Source organism: Notamacropus eugenii, chromosome 1 (genome assembly GCF_028372415.1).
Source record: "Notamacropus eugenii isolate mMacEug1 chromosome 1, mMacEug1.pri_v2, whole genome shotgun sequence".
In the NCBI taxonomy this organism is placed as follows: domain Eukaryota; kingdom Metazoa; phylum Chordata; class Mammalia; order Diprotodontia; family Macropodidae; genus Notamacropus; species Notamacropus eugenii.
Window position 1 is genome coordinate 208,727,188 of NC_092872.1, and position 20,273 is coordinate 208,747,460.

Consider the following 20,273-nt stretch of genomic DNA (forward strand, 5'->3'; position numbering starts at 1 on the left):
CTTCTAGTCACTCAGGTGTGTAACTTAAGTATTCATCGCAAATATCTGAGTCATTGCCAGATCTTGTCATTTCTGTTATCACACCGTCATTCCTATATGTCCCCTTTACTCACAGAATTATCATCCTTGTACAAACTCTTGTTACTTGTAATCTGGACTATTGCCCCTTAATTGGTCTCTCTACCTTAGGTTTCTTCTCACTTCATTCTTTAGAAGTGGTTTTCCTGAAGTGTAAGTCTGACCTTATGCCATCTCTTCCTCATCAACAAATTATAGGACAAGGTTTCTTAACTTTTTTTGGATCATGGGCCCTTTTGGCAGTTTGATGAAGCCTATGGGCTCTTTGTTGTCCAGTGAAATTGATGGGCCTTTGCTTTCCAGAATAATGTTTTAAAATGCATAGAATAAAATACATAACAAACAGATCCAATTAAATTAAAATAGTTAAAATATATTTTTTAAAAATCACACAAGTTCATAGACTCTAGGTTAAGAAACTGTGCTCTGGGATCAAATAAAAATACCTGTCATTTAAAGCCCTCAACAATCTGCCTGTTTTCTACTTTTCCTGCCTTATTACATATTACTCCTCTTCATGTACACTATAGTCCAGTTACACTAGTCTTTTTTCTGTTCCTTGTATGCAACACTCCATCTTTAGTTTTTGCAACTTTGTGCTGTCCTGGAATGTGATTCCTCCTTGTCTTTGCCTTATGTAATCCCTGGTTTCCTTCAAACTTCAGCCTAACTGCCACTGTGAAGCTTTTCATGATCCCTGTCCATTTCTTCCTTTCTCCCCAATAGTTTTGTATCTGTTTTTATCTGTTTTTTGATTACATACGTAGATGTTATTTCCTCTGATAGAATGTAAACTCTTTGAGTAGAGGGACTATTTCACTTTTGTTGTATTCATAGCATCTAGCCAAATTCCTGGCATTTAGTAAGTATTTATTGATTGATAGTTAACAGGCAAGCACTATAGGTCATTTATGTAACCACGAAGATACATTCTGCTACAAAATGTTGTTTTCAGTAATTAGTAGGGACTTGAAATAATTGAAGGGATCTTTCCAAGATTTTGGGATATTATGTGTGTTAAGGTAATAATAATTATTATTATTTTTAATCATTTTAGGCTCGATCGTCTTTTTATCTTATTGGATACTGGTACCACCCCGGTAACGAGAAAAGCAGCTGCTCAGCAACTTGGGGAAGTGGTGAAACTCCATCCCCATGAACTGAATAATCTTTTATCTAAAGTAAGATTTTTTTTTCTTAACATGATTCTAGATAATTGCTCTTGAGTAGAAAAGTAAAATGACTGTAGAGTTAGATTTGATCTCTCTTTTTGTGTCATTTTTAGTCTAGTTCCTAACATATGCTAAATGTTTTAATATGTTTCTCAGAATATTTTTGTATCCATCTTTTTTCTCATTGCTTTTTTTTTTCAAATTTGTTTATTTGTTTTCAGCTTTCAGCATTCACTTCTATAAGTTTTAAATTTTCTCCTCCCTCTCCAAGAAGGCATGCAATCTTATATGGGCTCTTCACATACATTCTCTCTTTACTGATTAATCTATGTTAGCTCCACTTTGTATATCATAAGACTCAAAACACTATACTTTATTAGTAGAGATGTGTTGTGGAATTTAATTATTTAGAGAGATTGGCAGTGAGATGCTGAACCCTTCATTTGTGGCATCAGTTGGAATCTGATCCCATTTGTTAATGAACTGAGTGGTTACTCTGGTTTTTAGTGGTCTAACTGGTTGGTAGTAGATAGTAATTATATCATAGTTCTCAGAATCCAAGTGATTGAATATTCATAAGCAGTGATTGAAAAACTGACTTTCTTACTAGTAACCTTTGTGAAATACATGAGGACCTCCATTCTTGCTTTGTTATTTCTAATATTTAATAACCCGTGTCTTTATTCCAAGTGATGAGCTTTTGTTTTTACTTAACCTCTGGATCGTGTCAACAGAGGTTTAGAAGGGGTGGAGGGTAGGGCTGCTATGCTGATCCTACATCATTTCTTACTTTGGAAATAAGGGAGGCTAGGTGAGAAAAACAGGAAAGAGGCACTCAGAAATGTTTCTCCCCTCTGCCCCCTGTATTCCAACAAAAGATGCCCATTTAGGTGAACTATTTAACTTTTAAAAATGAAAGTAATTCCTAGAAGGGGGTTAATTCAGGGGTCATCTGGGGGTGGTAGATGCTATCCAGGCTTCCTCTGGTTCATGTGTAACCTTCTTTCCCGCCCAACTCCTCCCCTTCCCTCCTCTCTTCTTTTGCCTTAATACATATTATAGGTTTATCTTATATAAGGTTATTTCACCAGTATTTTTTGTAGTAGCATAGTAAATTAATTATAACTAAAGACCACAAATTTGACAAATTAGACAGATTGATACTATTTCTTTGAGACTAACTTTCCCCAGGCCAATTAAGTGTTGATACTGTTGATAATGCTTGTATTTTAATCAAATAATATTAGCACTGAAACTTGCAACACTCAAGGAATGAATATTTTGATTAGCATGGGGAAGTAGGAGGAGAATTTTGAAAGCAGGAGTATAGGTCTAAGTGTGGTGGGGGTACACTGGTCAGTCAGTTATTAAAACCTAGCCAGCACAGGGTAGAGACAGTAGAAGATAATACCCCCTTCACTTATTTTTCTGGCTCCAACCCTATGTATCCTTGTTCACTCTTAAGATATAGTATACCACAACTAAGTTTACAAGGCTGTCAAGCTCATTTATCCATCTACCCTATTCTGCAGTCTCCTCAGTCCAGGCTAATTCAGGCTCTAGTTCACTCTGGTGTATCTCCAACTGATCCACCCTCCTTCTTCACTGAGATAAGGAAGTGAACAAAAGAGGACAAAGTGAAGTAAATGTGTTCTTGCTCTCCCTTTATTATCAGTACAGTGCAGTATTTGGGGAATGTGCTAAGTGCTGGGGATACAAATAGAAAATTGAGATTATCCCTGCTTCCAGGGAGTTGGCATGTTAATTGAGGGAGATAAAACCTATCGATGGGTTCAGTTGGGTCAGCATCAGGAAAGATCTGATGCTAAGATTTGAGGGGGGAGCTCAAGATGACAGGAGGCAGAGGTGAGAAGGATATGGAGGGTGACCTGGGCAAAGAAACGTGTGCAAATTGGAATCGGAATTTCACATATAGAAAATAGCAAATGGACCAATTTGGAATATGTTTGAAGGAGGAAATAAGTCTGCAGAGATGAGTGTTAAAGGATAAAAGAATGGTATTAGGGAGTATAGTTAATACCATATACACTATCTAATTTGGAGACATCAATGTAATACTTAGGTGTTATAAGGAACAAAAGTAGAGAAAGATTGTATTCTTGGCTTATTTATTGCACACTCCCAGAATCTGCTTATTGTGGGGAGAAGCAATCATCATCAAAAAAATTTAAATTAAAAAGAGATCAAGTTAAACTCCTTTGTGTTATCTGACTTCATGTATTTTGGAGTTGTACCCTTTATGGTCTTATCATTGGATACATAGAGTCCTGGGGGCAGCTAGGTGGTGCAGTGGATAGAGCATCAGTGCAGGAGTCAGGAGGGTCTGAGTTCAAATCTCACCTCAGACTCTTGACACTCACTAGCTGTGTGACCTTGGGCAAGTCACTTAACCCCAATTGCTTCATCCTAGGTCATCTCCAGTCATCCTGATGAATATCTGGTCACTAGATTCAGATGGCTCTGGAGGAGAAGTGAGACTGGTGACCTGCACAGCCCTCCCTCACTCAAAACAAAGTCAAGTGCAAGTCCTGTCATCATTTCTCTGATAGCATGGTCTTCTTCAGCAACAAAGGCCGAACACACACACACACACACACACACACACACAGTCCTGACTTATCCACTACTTTCCTCTCTTATTCTTCCCCCTTAATAAAATTTTATAAAGAAAATCAAGATTTTCTTTGTCTCTTCTCCCCCTAAAATGGTCTTTATCTTTTCTCTTCTTCAACTCTTTCATTCTGCCTTGAAAGAGCCATCACTGCCAGCAGAGGCTTTTCCTTGTTGAAAGGTGCTTTTCCTTTGTTAGAACTTAGCAGTAGAGAAAAGGGTAGTTGCTATTGCCTTGTTGAATGAAGCTGGCTACCATGTACTTCTCTTACCCAGCTTTATTTAGCAGTCTTTCTTTTAAGCATTTCTGAAGGAAGAGAAACCTTACATCTATAATTTAGTTGCCTTTGCCATGGATTAGAATAACCAGAACAATATTTTGTGTTCCCCTTGATTGGCTGTGCAGGGAAAAACTGAACTTGCTTAATAATTAGAATGCAACCTTTTATGATCAATTAACTGCAGTGAGGTTAAATAGAAATGTTCTTAATCATTCTTTCATGTAAATTTTCATTTTTTCCATTGGAAGACAATAGTGATATCGAGCATGATAGGTTAACCTTGTTGATTAGTAAACTTAAAGTTTTGTCAGTATTACTTGTGCTGTCAAATTATAGTAGCAAATCTAAACATAATTACATTCTCCCATGTTCTGACTATTTAAAAATGTTATATTTGCTATATAATTACTTTATTTTATACTTTTTTTAAAGGTACTGATATATTTAAGGAGTACAAATTGGGATACCCGCATTGCAGCTGGACAAGCTGTTGAAGCCATAGTGAAAAATGTACCCGAGTGGAACCCATTGCCAAGATTGAAGCAAGGTGCTTTTAAAAGTGAAATAAATGGAGTTTGATTTTATAACTGGTTAATTCCTTTTATGGAAACAATTGTAGCTTTCATGTGATTATAGATTTGGAGGTTGAAGAAGCCTAAGTACCTGCCTACTCAACCCCTTCATTTTATAGAATAAACATTGAGGCCCAGAGAGAAGATGTGACTTTAGAATCTGGGATTTGAACCCAGGTCATCTGACTCCTCTAACCTGGGCCTCTAACCACATTCTTCCCCAAGAAGAGCTACAAAACCTGGGACATATTTTTTTATTCATTTTTAATTAAAAAATTCGTACCTTCAGAACATGCAAACATATTAGGAAGTGATCTAATTGGCTAGGATGCTTATCATGCTTTTCAAGGCTGCTAAGTAAACCCTGTTTTGGGAATGTAATTTATTTAAATTATTAAGTAGGATTCCACATATAGTTTATAGAGAATAGTCCAGTCAGTCAATCAACAAGCGCTTTGAAAGTGACTGCTATGTTCCAGACAGTGTGATATTCTTTCTTTTAAGGGTATTATGTCCTTTTCAAAAAAGATGGGTCAGTTTAAATCTGTAAAGACAGACACATTTATAACATTACTTTTTTTGTTGTATTTGCTTAGGCAGTGGCAGTAATCTTTGGTGTGGATTTAATTGCATGACTCTGTACTGAAGAGAGTTGTAATTCTTGTTAGTATCCTGATGATAGTGGTGGAAAATGCATTTATTTGTTGTGAACTATTTAAAAAAATTTGTAATTGATATTTTTGTTTTTATTTTTACCTTCATTTGAGCTGTTGGCAGCTACATGGCGCAATGTATAGAGCTCCAGGTCTGGAGTCGAGAAGATTTGAGTTCAAATTGGTTTAGAGATTTAGACGCTTCCTGTATGACCTTGGGCAAATCATTTAGCCTCTATTTGACTCAGTTTCCTCATTTATAAAATGGGGATAATAATATCACCTACCTTCCAGGGTTTTTGTGAGGATCAAATAAGATAATAATTGCAAAGTTCTTAGGTTGGTCCCTGGCCCAGAGTAAGCACTTTATGGATGTCAGCTGCTACCATCATCATCATTGTTGTTGTTCTTTTCAAACACTTAAGCTTTTGTAAGCCTATCAGTGTACAATTTGTTACTTGTGAAAATTTTTTGCATTTTTCTAGTCAAGCCCCAGCAGACAGCATGGTGCAACTTAATAAAGTTTCATTTGCAAAATTATCTAGATATTAGCTATTTGATTGGTTTTGGCTTGCTTGAGAATTTTACTCTTATTCCCTGCACATAGAGCAAATTTTCTCTTTTTATGCTATAACTTGTTTCAAGGAGATTTTTTTCTTTGCAGTCATTTCTATTTGCCATTGTTAGAAATAGCCAAAATTCAATGAACTTTTTTCTTTTTGATAAAATTTATTTTATTGATGCTTTTTTCCTTACATCACAGTCATTTCCCACTTACCTTGCCCTAGATTGAAACCTCCCTTGTTACAACTAAAAAGTATTCTAAATATCAGATATTGAAATCTTGTCTGCTAGTGTTTATAGGTTACTCCTAGGAGCCTCCCCCCCTTTGCTGTGAGGGAGGTTTATTTCATTATTTTACCCCCAGGACTTCATTAGTTTTTCCATTATTCAGAATTCATCTTCCTTTTAGTATTTTTTCACTTACATTTTTGTAAGTTAGACTGCTTCTTACAGTTATTTTTTCTAGTACTATGATATATTTACTTTCTTGTGATAGTTTAGATTATTTTTAGTTTCCCTTGTTAAGTCCTCCTGATAGTAAGTAGAGTACTTTAAAGTAGTATTTTTAAATTTGGGTATAGATTTGTATCCTAACTAAAGGAATTGGTGGTGCTTATTCTAATTTCCCTTTTTATTATAACAAGCAAATGACATACTTTTAGGTAGCATATTGCTTAGAAGTTCAATAGTCTTATTAGTTCTTTGATAAGTTTTATTAAAGTTCACCCTTCATATAAAAACTAAATTTTGAGAAGGAAGGCCTACAGTAAAGAATGCTAATTAACTGTACGAAGCACCTACATGTGTAGTCTGAAGCCTTCTGTGGATCCAGGCTAATTCTATAGGTCTGAATGGCCCTCAGATGGTTTAATGTTTTTAAGGGCTCCTGTTGGTTTTATGATATTTTTTACATTATAGATAAGAGGTATCAAGGGGTCTTGGGTCTGAGTTTGGTTTCCCTAGTATCTTCATCTTGCAGAATGGAGTAGGATGAGTGATTATGATGTGTCTTAGCTTTTACAAACAATTTATAATTTATTTGTCATTTCCTATATCCTCAAGAAGAGATGTGGGTTGTTTGTGCTTGTTTCCTTTATTTTACCGCTAGATAATTTGACTTCACATTATCTAGCAAATTTAGTATGAATTTACTTCCGCACTTAGTCCCTTCTCCACCCATCTTATCATACTTTCTGAAATCAGTTCTCTCACATTTTATGACTTCACTAATAATATAGGTATGCTGTTCCCCTTTAATGTCAAGAAAGTATAAATATAATCCTAGAGTAGTTGTGTGATTCTGAAGTATAAAGCCAAAGAAAACAATCAATTCTTTGTAATTTCTTTTAGCCAAAGGAAAAAAGGTCATGTATCATTTTCTGCCCAGTTTAAATTTTCATTCTACAAATTATTTACTTAATGTTGCACTCTGAATCAAGTGGATGCAGCAACCTTCTGGCTTAGTCCTTTCGTAGATAGAGAACTAGCTTGGGAGCCATAGTGAACTTAACCATAAAGCAAATAATTAACCTACAGATAACTAAAAATTAACTGTAAAATAAGTCCAGGCAGCTATCCTACTTACCCCAAATCTTACTTGTCAAAATAATTAATCCTCATGAAATAATGTGCTCTTACCTCCCATTCCTCTTGGTTTCCTATGTAGTCAAATAAAATATGTTTAAACCTCATTCAGAACCTACTTCAGAAAGTTCTATGGAAGATTCATCTGCCACAGATCGATTGAGTTTTGACAGATTTGACATATGTAGATTGCTGCAACATGGAGCATCTCTTCTTGGGTCTGCGGGTGCAGAATTTGAAGTCCAAGATGACAAATCAGGTGGGTAGCAGTACAGTAAGTGAATGTGTCAGTTATCTCTTTTTGCTAATTTGTTAGTATATGTTTCATATATCATAAATGATCTAATGTTTCTTATGATATATATTGTCAGAAGTTTGTCAAAAAGTAGCCAAAAATATTTGGTGTGGAAAGTTACTTTATGTAAAGCAACTTTGGGGGGGGGGCGGTGTTTCTTTGAGTGTATCAGTGTGTACTATGTAGATCTAGAGGACAACTGTTGCTATTTCAGCATAAATTAAGTAGCAGTTATCTAGAAAGTCTATTGTCATTGAGTTTTTACTTTTTGAAACAAATACTTCTCTTGTTCTGTGCCCGGGGTTACAACCATGTTACTCCATAGTTATTCATAGTTATCCATAATTACCAAGTATTTGTTATTTAATAGTTTTTAAAAGGCAATATTGTATTGTGATTTATCACAGGATCTCATAGGTGAAAGGTACTTTAGGGAGGTCAGATAGGCTAACTTGTAATGTTTATGGAACTGTTAGAAACTGTGAGCTAGTTAATTTTGTATCACAAGTGTCCTAGATATCAATGAATATATTTATGTTGATTACCAAAGGAAAAAAAATGTGAGTAGGTAATTTTCCCATTATCTTTAAACTTACAGAATCCATCTGGATGTAAAATAAATGTTTTGGCCATTCAAGAGTGATGCCTTGAGTGGAAAAGAAAACCTTGATTTTTTTTTTTTAATGGATTCTTATAAGTAAATAAAATGGTTTTTTTTAGTGAAAATTAGTATTTTGTTTGGTTGCTCAGTATATGTCTAAATTAACCAACAGTCTAATTTCATGATTTTACAAATTTGATCAGTTCTTAGCTGAGAAGTTAATCTTCATTTATTCAGCTAAATGGAGTTGTAATTAAATATACAACCCTCCATAGAGATCACTTGAAAAACAGGAAATATAATTGAATCTAGGAACCACTTTCATTTGCATTATACCAAAATATCAAATCGTGGATATTGGGAGGAGAAATTGTTTCATTTTCAGAATTGTCCATTTTTTTGTAAATAAAGCACTAAAAATTTTTCCAAGAATTGACCAACTTTTAAAAATGATCTTTAATCTTTAATGAGTTTACTAAACTCAGCCATCTTGTTAATAATGAACCACAGGAGTATCAGATTTTCCTTTGTCAAGTGTGGTAAAACTTAGGTGTTATTTAATGCAATTGTCTTGTTCCTGGGAATTCACTCTGGTGTTATATACACTACTAAGTGATGTTTGATATTTATTTGGAGCCCTGTAACATTTAAAAATTTAGAAAATTATTTGTAGGACAATAAAATGACTGAAGGCTCTTTCATCTTTGTTACATGTACTTGAAAACAAAACTAACATTTCCCCACTTCTAAGACTAACACTTATTAAATTTTGTTGCTATCCTATAAGTTTGAAACTAGAATTAGAAAGTTGTAGAAATACCTCTTTTAATGAGATAGTATAACATCAGTGTGTATTAGATCATGCCCTTTGGGAATAGTACCTCAGTTTCATGGGCTAGTCCTTAAAAGTTATTTCTGCTTATCTGAGAACTAAGTTGTCATACCAGAGAGTGGCAGAATAATCAATGTTATTCTACTTCCAAGAAATGAATTCATAAATTGAAATGCTAGCTTATGAATAGTTGGAGCTATATCTGTTCATGTTGCACACAAAGTATAGCAGGCCAGCACCCTGCTTCCAGTCAAAAATCTCCCATGCCACCAGAATTAGATTAGATTTTTTTGATTATGGATTTAGAGAAGAGGAATTGAGATGATCTCATACAGTATTTTTCCAGATTGTAGTGTGGACTTGAGAAATAACTTTTTTTATTCAGCAGCATTGTTGTCAGTAGAAACAGATCTCTATGGCAGCAGGTTAACTTAGAAAACCCCAAATTAGCTTAGTCTGTGCCTGTATTATCTTCAGGAGCCACATTTGTCAAGTACAGTTATTGCTACCAAGGGAGAGATTCAGGACTATAACACAGACATGGCAGCAAAGAGAATTATGTAGCTTTTCTCTTATTATGTAGCTTTTCTCTTCTGTTAGGTTGGCCTTTGGGTTCTGACTCTTTTTTTTTTTTCTGACTTCTACTATAAATCCATTTTCCTATCTCATAGTGCTTCACATTTTTTATCCTAGTCATAGAATCATAGGGCTAACGATGACTTTAGATAAAAGCTAATCCAGCTCCTGTATTTTATAAATGAAAAAATGGGGCCAACAAAGTTGGTCACTCTTCTAGTTAGTACCAGAAATGATATTTGAATTTGCTCCTCTTAAATACTAATCCAAAGGTATCATATTGGCAGTGAGCACTGTTTCTCCTGTGATTATCTGTACTGTTCTTTTGGCACTTAATAAATGCTACTATTGATTTGTTACTGCAAAGGCCAACTGTGGTCTAATGGTCAAAGCCAGCTGGAGAGCCTGCTTTTGTATAGCCTGTGAGCTAAGAATAGTTTTTACATTTTTAAATACAGTAAAACTTTATCTAAAAGGGTAAAAACTGTTAATGTCCACTTTAAATTTATGGTAGAATTCTCATTCCTCTTTATCTCCTGTATCTGATATTTTGCCTTTGTGAGAGGTTAAGTACAATGTTCATTTATATTAGTTTTGATCAAAGAGATCTTTTCCCTGTTTAGATTGGGCCCCTTGGACACCTACTATAAACTCAATTTAGGAAGCAAACTAAGGAGATACGTGCTCTCTTCTGCAGTATTGAGATGTATTCCTCACGAAGTGATATAATTCCCATTCCTGTATCGTTTCTGTACCTAGTTTTTGCCTTCTGTCTCATCCTACTTGAACACCTTTAAAGTGAAGCATAAAAATATTAACCCCTTTTTAAAAAAATTTCTTGAATGCTATTGGTAATGAAAGTATGATTTGCAGCCATAACTTTTATGTTGATAATGCTTACTATTTTAATTAGTTCCTTCCCTGTGGTTTTGTTTGCTAAGTGGAGATAGGAAAGAAAGGAAACATTTCATGAAGAGATGAATGAAGCTATTAGATAACCTTATTTTCAAAGTATTTCTTAGGATTATTAAGTAGTAAGTAAAGTAATTGTTTTGGTCATTAGATAGTCAATATTTTTTATTAGATTAATTTGTTTGTTTTCATTGTTCTACAATCACTTCCATATATCTTAGATTTTTTTTTTCCCCTCCCTCCCCAGTCTCTCCCTGAGACAGCATACAATTTTATATAGGTTCTACACATACATTCCTATTAAATACATTTTCACCTTAGTCATGTTGCATAGAAGAATGAAAATGAATGGGGGAAATCATAAAACAAATCAAAACAAAACATAATACAAAAGAAAATGATCTGCTTCATTCTGCGATCAAATTCCATAGTTCTTTCTCTGGATGTGGAAGGCATTTTCCCTTAAGAGTTCATTGGGAATTTTTTAAGTCCTTGAATTGCAGTGAAGCACTAAGTCTACCAGAAAAATTCCTCGCACACTGTGGTTGTTGCTGTGTACAAAGTTCTCCTGGTTCTGCTCCTTTCACTAAGCATCAGTTCATATAAGTCTTTCCAGACCTCTCTGAAGTCTTTCTCTTCATCATTTCTTATAGCAGATAATCATATTTTTAATTAAAATTTTTAATATTCATTTTGAACTTAAATTTAAAAGGACATTTCCATATGTACAGCACAGCTGAGAAAAGAGGATTCAGTATAAAACCATGAATTTCATTTCACAATTTACTTTTTTTGAAGAACTGTGTAATAAATACTAGACATCATTTTCAAAGCTACACTGCTTTTCTATGCTTTCTTATGAGTTTTCTTCTGTTCTCTGCTGTGCACTTTTTATTTTTTTCTCCCTCCACACCCCCTGCCCGAGGCTACCATTAGACACTAATATGTATTTTTTGTAAAATCATACTATACATACTTCTGTTTATCAGTTCTTTCTTTGGATGTGGATAGCATTTTCCTTTATAGGTCCTTTGTAGCTGATTTGAGTATTTTGATACTCAGTGACTCAGTTCAAAGTTGTTCTTAGAATAATATTGCTGTTACTCTGTACTGCATTCTCTTTATTCTGCTCATTTCACTCTTAGTTATTTCAGGCAAGTCTTTCCATTTTTTTCCTAAAATCAACCAGCTCATCATTTCTTATAGCACAGTAGTATTCCATCACAATCATATACCACAACTTGTTTAACCATTCCCCAGTTGACTGGTATCCCTTCAGTTTCCAGTTCTTTGCCATCACAAAGACAACTGCTATAAATATCTGAGAACATGTAAGTTTCTTTTCTTTTTCCCTAATCCCTTTGGGAAACAGACCCAATAGTAATATTTCTGGGTCAAAGGGTATACCTAGTTTTGTAACTCTTAGGGCATAATTCCAGATGTCTCTCCAGAGTGGTTGGATCAATTTGCAGTTCTACCAGCAGTGAATTAGTGTCCCAGTTTTCCCACATCCCCTCCAACATTTGCTGCTTTCCCTTTCTATCATTTTAGCCAATCTGATTGGTGTGAGATCATATCTCAAAGTTGTTTTAATTTGCATTTCTCTAATTGTGATTTTAGGACATTTTGTCATGTAACTATATATAGTTTTGATTTCTTCATTGAAAAGCTGCCTATTTATATCCTTTGACCATTTATCAGTTGGGGAATGACTCATATTCTTATAAATTTGGCAGAGTTCTTTATATATATTTGACATATAAGACCTTTATCTGAGAAACTGTCTGTAAAATTTTTCTCCTGATTTTCTGTTTTACTTGTGATCTTGGCTTTATTTGTACAAACCTTTTTTAATTTAATGTAATTGAAATGATCCATTTTGTACCTCTTGTTTATTCATAAATTATTTTCCTATCTGTAAGTCTGATAGGCAATATGTTCCCTGTTCTTCTGATTTTTTTGTATCTCCCTTTGTATTAAGGTTACGTATCCATTTTGACCATATCTTAGTAAATGGTGTAAGATATTGTTCTATGCCCAATTTCTGCCAGACTGCTTTCCAGTTTTCCCACTAATTTTTTTTATGTAAAATAATGAATTTCTATGTCAAACACAAGGTTACTATAAATCATTTTACTGCTGTGTACTGTGTGTCTTTTCTGTTCCATTGATTTACCTTTCTCTTTTTTATCCAGTACCATGAAGTTTTGATAATTACTGCCTTATAGTGTAGTTTGAGATCTGGTACTGCTAAACCTCCTTCTTTTTCTTTTTTAAAATTAATTCCTTTGATATTCTTGACCTTTTGTTCTTCTAAATTTTGTTATTTTTTCTAGTTCAGTAAAATTATTTTTTGGTAATTTAATTAGGATGACATTGAATAAGTAGATTAAGTAAAATTGTCACTTTTATTATTTTGACTGCCTACCTGTGAACAATTAACACTTCTCCAATTATTCATATAAAAATTTTATAATTATGTTCATGTAGTTTGTGGTTTTATTTTGGTAGGTATACTTTCAGGTGTTTTATACTCTACAGTTATTTTAAATAGGGCATCTCTTACTATCTCTTCTTGCAGGGTTTTATTGGTGATATAGACATTCGGTATTTTTAAACTTCTTTTGCTTATATTGTCACTTGGAAGCACAATGAAGTCCTTGTGATAACCTCTGCTTTTCCCCAGCTCAGGTAGAATGAGGAGAAAAGCAATCAGGTAACCTAGGGAGAGGTGGGGGATAACCTACATCTTTTCTGTATCCAGATAACCCATTTCTTTTCTTACCCCCTCTACCTCACTTAGAGCTGAGAGAGGTAACAATACCAGTACCACAATGCTAGGTAATTATAGGTTGACAGTGACAGTGGTATGACCCACTGTATTGCTGCCAGGAGGCAATGTGAACCAGAGTTCATACATTCCTTCTGCTTTTTTCTGTTTCTAAACTGAGTAGTACTAATGTGAACAGATGCCATAACTGCTACATTCTATGTCTGAGCTGTTAGAGGAAGTAACAACTACCCACCACATAGCAAGCATATCTTGGTAACACTTCAAAGTTATATGATTCACCATTTGGGAAGTAGTGGACTTAGGTGTCTCCTAATATCCCTTCTATCTTCTCAATTCTAAGAATTTCACCAAGACCAGTACAGTTGTATCTTTTTGTTGATTTTGAATAAGACCCAAGTACCAAGAGTACTCTTGGTACTAAGTGTACCAACGGACAAAATAAGTTCCTACCCTTTGGATTTCCAGCAGGTACTCAGAGAACAGTTAATCTCATAAGTGACTTAAATGAAGGGAGGAGTAATAATTAAAGAACCTTGTTCTTTCTGTTTAGAGAATTATATAGAATTAGAGTGGGTTAGGGACCTTAGAATTAGTCTAGTCTAGCTTCCTTTTTTTAATTTTTTACACACAAGGAAGAGGAATTAGGCTGAAAGAGAATACAAAAGTAATACAGATACCACATTTCAAACTCAGGTGCTCTGGTTCCAAATCAAGTATTCAAAGAATCAGGAACTTGGAAGGGTGTGTGGAGACCCATTTAGTCCAACCTGTATCCATCAAGTGGTCATCTAGCTTTTGTCTGAAGACTTCAAATGAGGAGGAATCTATTGCCCCCTAAGATATCTGACTCTACTTTTGGACATTACTAGGAAATTTTCCTTACATCAAACCTCATTTTGCCTCTTTGCAATTCTATGCATTGCTCTATGTTCTGCTCTTTGAGGTCATGTGGAGCATATTTAATCCTTTCAATTCTTTTAACAAACAGCCTTTTGAATATTTTATAATTGTCATGTGATGCCTGAATCTTCTTTTCTTCAAATTCAGCATCCCTGCTTCCTTGAATGCATATATAACATGACCTTGACACCGTTCACCATCTTGGTGGTTTTCCTCTGGATATTTTTAATCTTATCAAAGTCCTTACTAATATATAGCTTCCAGAATAGAACATAATACTTCAAAAATAGGCTGATCTGGGCAGCAAACAACAGAACTATCATCTCCCTAGTCCTGGATATTGTATCTCTTAAGCCTAGCATTATAGTTTTTTTGATTTGTGTTAAAGTGATGTTGAATGGTTTGCCTTGGATTCAAACAGATATCATTCTGTCTTTTTTGAGATTATGCCCTAGTACTCTTTTTTCTTACCCTTTTATTGACTATGAAGACTGCTGTAATTCTTCTAAGTGATTTTTGCCCGCAGTAGTATATATAATGATCTGAATTAAATTCACCCCTACCTGTCAATTTAAGTTCACTATAAAGAGAAAGTTTTCTTTCAATGTCATTGCTTTTTGCTTCCTTTCCTCCAGGCTGTCCTTTACTTCAGTGTGTTTGCATTCCCAATCAGTTGTTCTTGTTCATTAATAAGGTTTGCCAACATGGATTCAGGTTTTCTATTCTGTTAATTATTTTTGCTGTTCATGCCATAAATTCTGCTTTAGAAATTCTTATCCTTTTTAGTATTCAAGCACATCCTGCTATAATTCATGTTCTCTTGCAAATTCACTGGTTCATCTGTCTCATCAAGTGTTGATTTATTTTCCTTTGCCTTAATAGTATTTACTCCTGAATACTTGGACTCAGATAATGTAGAGGCTGTATTTTCTTTTTTATATTAATATTTTCTCTCCTGGTTTATCTGCTTATGCTCAAGGTCTTTGAATGAGTTTTCTTCCTCCTGAGATCTTTAGTAGTTTCAATATTTTCCCCTTATATTTCCCTGTTACTCTTCCTTTGATGACAATTTCCTCAGGAGTTAGTCCTCAAAGTTGTCTCCACCTTGTCTCGTATTGGGAAGTTCACAGTTCTCTGCTCTGGGTTATTTTTGAGGGGTCAGAATGTTTACCAGTCCCCTTTATTTCAGGTCTAATAGAGCCAAAACTGTGCTTGTGTCCTGCCTCAGTTCCCTTTATTTCTTAATTCTCTGGCTGACTACTGTTGCAGCACAGATTGCTGTTCTAGCCAGAACACACGTCTAGCTTTTGTTTTTCCATTGATAGAGGCGTGGGGTCACAGAGGTAGAGGATGGGGGCCAGAGTTAAGTTCCATTGCAAGGCCCTGTATATCCGTGTCCAATCATGATAGCCTGTGGGAGAAGGGATGGTAAGTGAGCAAGTCTGCTGTTAGTTCATTGGATTTTTATCTTGTTAGGTTTCTTGATGTCTTAGACCAGTGGGCAGTTGAAATTGCTTTATCTCTAGTGTTTGGGAAGGTTTGAGAGGTTGGGAGGACTGGAGAAAATGTCTGGTACTCCACCATTAGGAGACAGCTTATGATATAGTCATTAGAACATTGGGCGTGGAGTCAGGAAGATTTGAGTTCAAATCTGGCTTCAGATACTCTACTATATGTGTGACCCTGGGCAAGTCATTTAAGCTCTGTGTGCCTCAGTTTCCTTGACTTTAAAATGGGTATAGTAGCACTTATCAAACAATGTTATCATAAAGACCAAATGGAAAGAAAGTTCTTAGACCGTGGAACATTTATTCAGTCATTTCAGTTGTGTCTGACTCTTTGTGACTCTATTTGGGGTTTTCTTGGCAAAGATAGTGTAGTGGTTTGCCATTTTCTTCTCCAGCTCATTTTTACAGATGAGGAACTGAGGCAAACAGTGTTTAGTGACTTGCCCAGGATTATACAACTAGTAAGTGTCTGAGGCCAGATTCGAACTCAGGAAGATAAATAAGTCCTTCTGACTTCAGATCTGTCACTCTATCTTTCTCTGCCACCTACCTGACTTATACAGTGTGTGTTTATGTATGTATTTTTTTTTAAAAGCTCTTAACATAATTTCTGGTACATGGTAGGTCTTATATCAATACTTATTCCCTTCCCCCTAGGGTTTCTTAACTTGGCATTCACACACTCACAAAGATATGTGAACTTGGATGTGAAAAAAATGCATTTTTATTTTCACTAATTTTTAGTGAAATTTAGCATTTTGTTTTCAATTATGGGCAAAAACCACAGTAAGTGTTAGGTTTCACCAGATTGCCAAAAGAGAAGTTTGATGATAAAATAAAATAGAAACCATTATAGCTAGTTTTATAACTAACTAAAATTAGAAGGACCAGAATTTAAGGATATCTCAAAGGACAAACCTGTGTTAATTAGTTATGCATTTTTTTTAGTCCATAACACAAAGAAAATAGATAGAAGGATGAATTTTTTAATATCAGTTGATGTACCTGGTCCTCTTAGCGTTAAGAACCCCTGTGCTAGGAATTTGAACCCTGCAGTGATGTGTAGCAGTTTTTACTTTTTCTTTACACAGCTCAAATTGATCACTAAATCTAGGTTGCTTTCAGGATATCCTGGATTATCTATAATTTCTGGTGGTCATGATCTCTGATCTTGAATCACCATCATAAATCCATCTGTTTCCACACAAACGAATTTGGTTGACTCAACTATTTGTCTTTGTTGACAAATTATTGGCTGAATTCATTCTGATGTTACTCACAGAAGGCCCTTTGATTCCATTCTTGGACCTTTACCATTTCAAAGCGTCCACCTAGAGGTGAACCGCATTTGCTTACATTAAAAAAAAAAAATCCAGTGGCATATATGTTACTAGCTTTTACTGTTGCTTGGCAAAGTGGTTTCCCTTGTTCCAAAAGTGTTCCTGTAAAGTTGTTTTTGTTGTTTTTAATCTGTTTATCATACCTATCAATCCTCTTCCTCCTGTTTTGGTGAAGTATTCATCTTTCTATAGCTGTTTTAGGGTATTTGGCCTTGTGTTTCTTTGATTTTAAATTGGTTTTTGTGAGAATAGTTTCCAAATCTTGTGTGGTCCATTTTAGAATTCCAAAAGTAGTTTAGTGCTGAGGCTAATAATACATAGGGTTTAAAAATTATTTTTGTTTGTTATTGTATTGTTTTCATCTTTTTCAAATGAGATTACTATTGCTACTCTTGAGAAAAAAATAACTTAAGTGGAAGGCAGTACTTTCAGTAGTAAATGAATCAAGCAGAATATTAACCTTAACAATGATTGACTCTGTGACAGAATTTATTTTGCAAAGAAATTTTTACTGTAACAGTATTTGTTGTAATGAAATGATGTATGAATTTCAGTACTTTTATTAGAATACTTTTTAACCAATTGAAAACAAATTATTTTGCCATTTAAAGGGGAAGTGGACCCTAAAGAGAGAATAGCTCGCCAGCGCAAACTGTTACAGAAGAAACTTGGCCTTGATATGGGAGCAGCAATTGGAATGAATACTGAAGAGCTCTTTAATGATGAAGATCTGGACTACACCCCAGCTTCAGCTTCCCTTGTAAACAAACAACCTGTAGGTAAAACCTCGGGCTGTTTGATTGCAAGGAATATTACAGTGGGTTTGCTTCATTTGTGATTCTGCCATTGAAAAACATAGTACTTTTGTTGTAATGCTGTATCCAATTCCTTTATAATTCTTGCTATCATAGTTTGTCTTCACTAATTGATTTCTCCAGACTCCTAGATTTGTTGACTTGGACTGGTCTATTTTTTTTTCCTCTTATTGATGGTACTATTTGGAACCCATTGTTGATAGGAGGCTTGATGCTCCTTCCTTTACTGTCCTTTTAATATGTTTTCCAGGTGGGTGACAGACAAAATTTCTTGATGGGGAGATGTGAGGGACCAAGATAAATTCTTCTTGTCTAATGGCAGTGTGACCTGGCAATAGATTTGGAATCCAAAGACCTGGATTTGAGTCTGAGTTTTGCCACTTACTAGCTGTATGACCTTCACCACATAAGTTTCTCCTCTTTAGGCCTGTTTCTTTATCAAAAAAATAAGAGGGGGTGAAATAATTGACTTCAGAGGTCTTTTTCAGTTCTAGCATTTTGTAAATCTATGATAATATTAGAAACTTTGGATTCACTGCAAATCCCAATCTTCACCACTATGGCTTTCTACTCTTGGCATAAATAGAGAGAAATTTCAGTAGATTTGGACTAAGGCTTCTTCCAATTTAGGGTGTCTCAAAAAGGAAGATTAATGAAAAGGAACAAGCAGAGATAATGGACTGGGTAAAAAAGGTAAAAAAAAAAAAAAAAGAAAAGAAAAATAGGGAAAGAATTTAAGAGAAGTAGAAAATTAAAAGAGCAGTAGTAAGGAGATAAAAAGTATCAGAGAGTAGAAAATAATACAGGGATACAGATTACACAGTTAAGGAAGAGGATGTGAGTAAGCAATAAGGGGAGAAGAGCAAGAAATGAAGAAAGCAGAAATTCTTTGTAAAAGCAGGGTAGTGTTGATAAATGGAAGGGAAAAGTGGCCAACCTGAGGGAAATTAATAAGGAACTACTTTGGAAAAGTCTGATAGGTGACAGAGATTGCATTGTAGGAGACAGCGAAAGCCCATGCAGAGGCTGTAATTACCATTCTTCAGAATAGACAGTCTCTCTCTGTATCTGATTTGTTGGAACTCATCTTTTGCAATTGGACACTCCTGGCATTAGCATTCTTGGCTAAATCTAATAGGGACTCCAGATTTGCATGTAAGGCTACAGTTATTTGTGGAGATAGCATTTTCTGAGGGGAACTTCCTTTCTCAAATATTAACACATAAATGGCTTGGCTAGAGAGCATCAGGCTCAGTAGAATGCTGGGTAGGAAGCTAGGAGAACATTGATATTATCCAAAACATGTGCCTTGTAGCTTTTGTGACATTGAGAACCTGTGATAGGGCAAGTATATATGAATCAGAGCACTTGCAATCATAAGACTAGACAGATCCTTTTATTCTAAATTTATTTTAAAAGTAAGGGAACTGAGGCCCAGCAAATGACACAACCAGATAGTAAGAGACCCTGAATTAGACAGTGTGGTTTTTTTTAAGTACATTGAAAATAATGGATATGTTATCAGAGTGGGGGAAAAAGAAGTCTAAGTGGCCACAGGAGGCTAATATCTGGACAGTTACTGGTGAAATAATTGTATTATATTTCCAGTGATATTCCTCATTGTAGGATCATGGATTAGAAAATTTAGCTTCTTGTCATCTTCATTGCTTATTCACTTCATAATTATCATATCTATTTTATTTTTAAAAGTTCAGTCATTTTCATAGTACCTGTGGGTGATGATGTACCTATTTTGAAGTCTCACCTCCCAGAAACCCTCCAAATGGCTGTACTTCACAACATATGCCAGACCTGCTCCGAAAGGTTGATTCTGAGAAGATGGGAATTTTTCTTAATTTCACGAGAAATTGAAACTCAGCAATTTTTAAATCTTTCAGGCTCTTCAGGCTGCTGAGTTGATTGACTCAGAATTTCGAGCAGGGATGAGCAACAGGCAAAAGAATAAAGCCAAAAGAATGGCAAAATTATTTGCAAAGCAGAGATCCAAGGATGCAGTGGAAAGCAATGAAAAGAGGTAACAATCTCTGTTTATTCATGTACTATTGTAAAGGTAGCTTGTTAAAATCTGGGCCAGTATGGTTTACAATAATTATAACTGACATAGCACTATAAGTTATGCAGAGTGTTCTCTATGTATACTCATT

General features: G+C 35.0%; 1 protein-coding gene across 6 annotated transcripts in view; it reads left to right on the forward strand.

Annotated features, from left to right (window-relative positions):
* BTAF1 (B-TFIID TATA-box binding protein associated factor 1) overlaps positions 1-20,273 on the forward strand; it is a 118,221-nt gene that overhangs the window by 23,263 nt on the left and 74,685 nt on the right. For 3 of the 6 annotated variants that reach the window (XM_072625151.1, XM_072625152.1, XM_072625158.1), the window contains exons 2-6: positions 1,136-1,259; positions 4,595-4,709; positions 7,648-7,794; positions 17,905-18,110; positions 20,007-20,143. In XM_072625151.1, coding sequence (XP_072481252.1) covers positions 1,136-1,259; positions 4,595-4,709; positions 7,648-7,794; positions 17,905-18,110; positions 20,007-20,143 — 729 coding nt within the window. Of the gene's footprint in view, positions 1-1,135; positions 1,260-4,594; positions 4,710-7,647; positions 7,795-17,904; positions 18,111-20,006; positions 20,144-20,273 lie in introns of those variants that run through there. The other 3 variants (XM_072625155.1, XM_072625156.1, XM_072625157.1) reach the window with 2 other exon arrangements.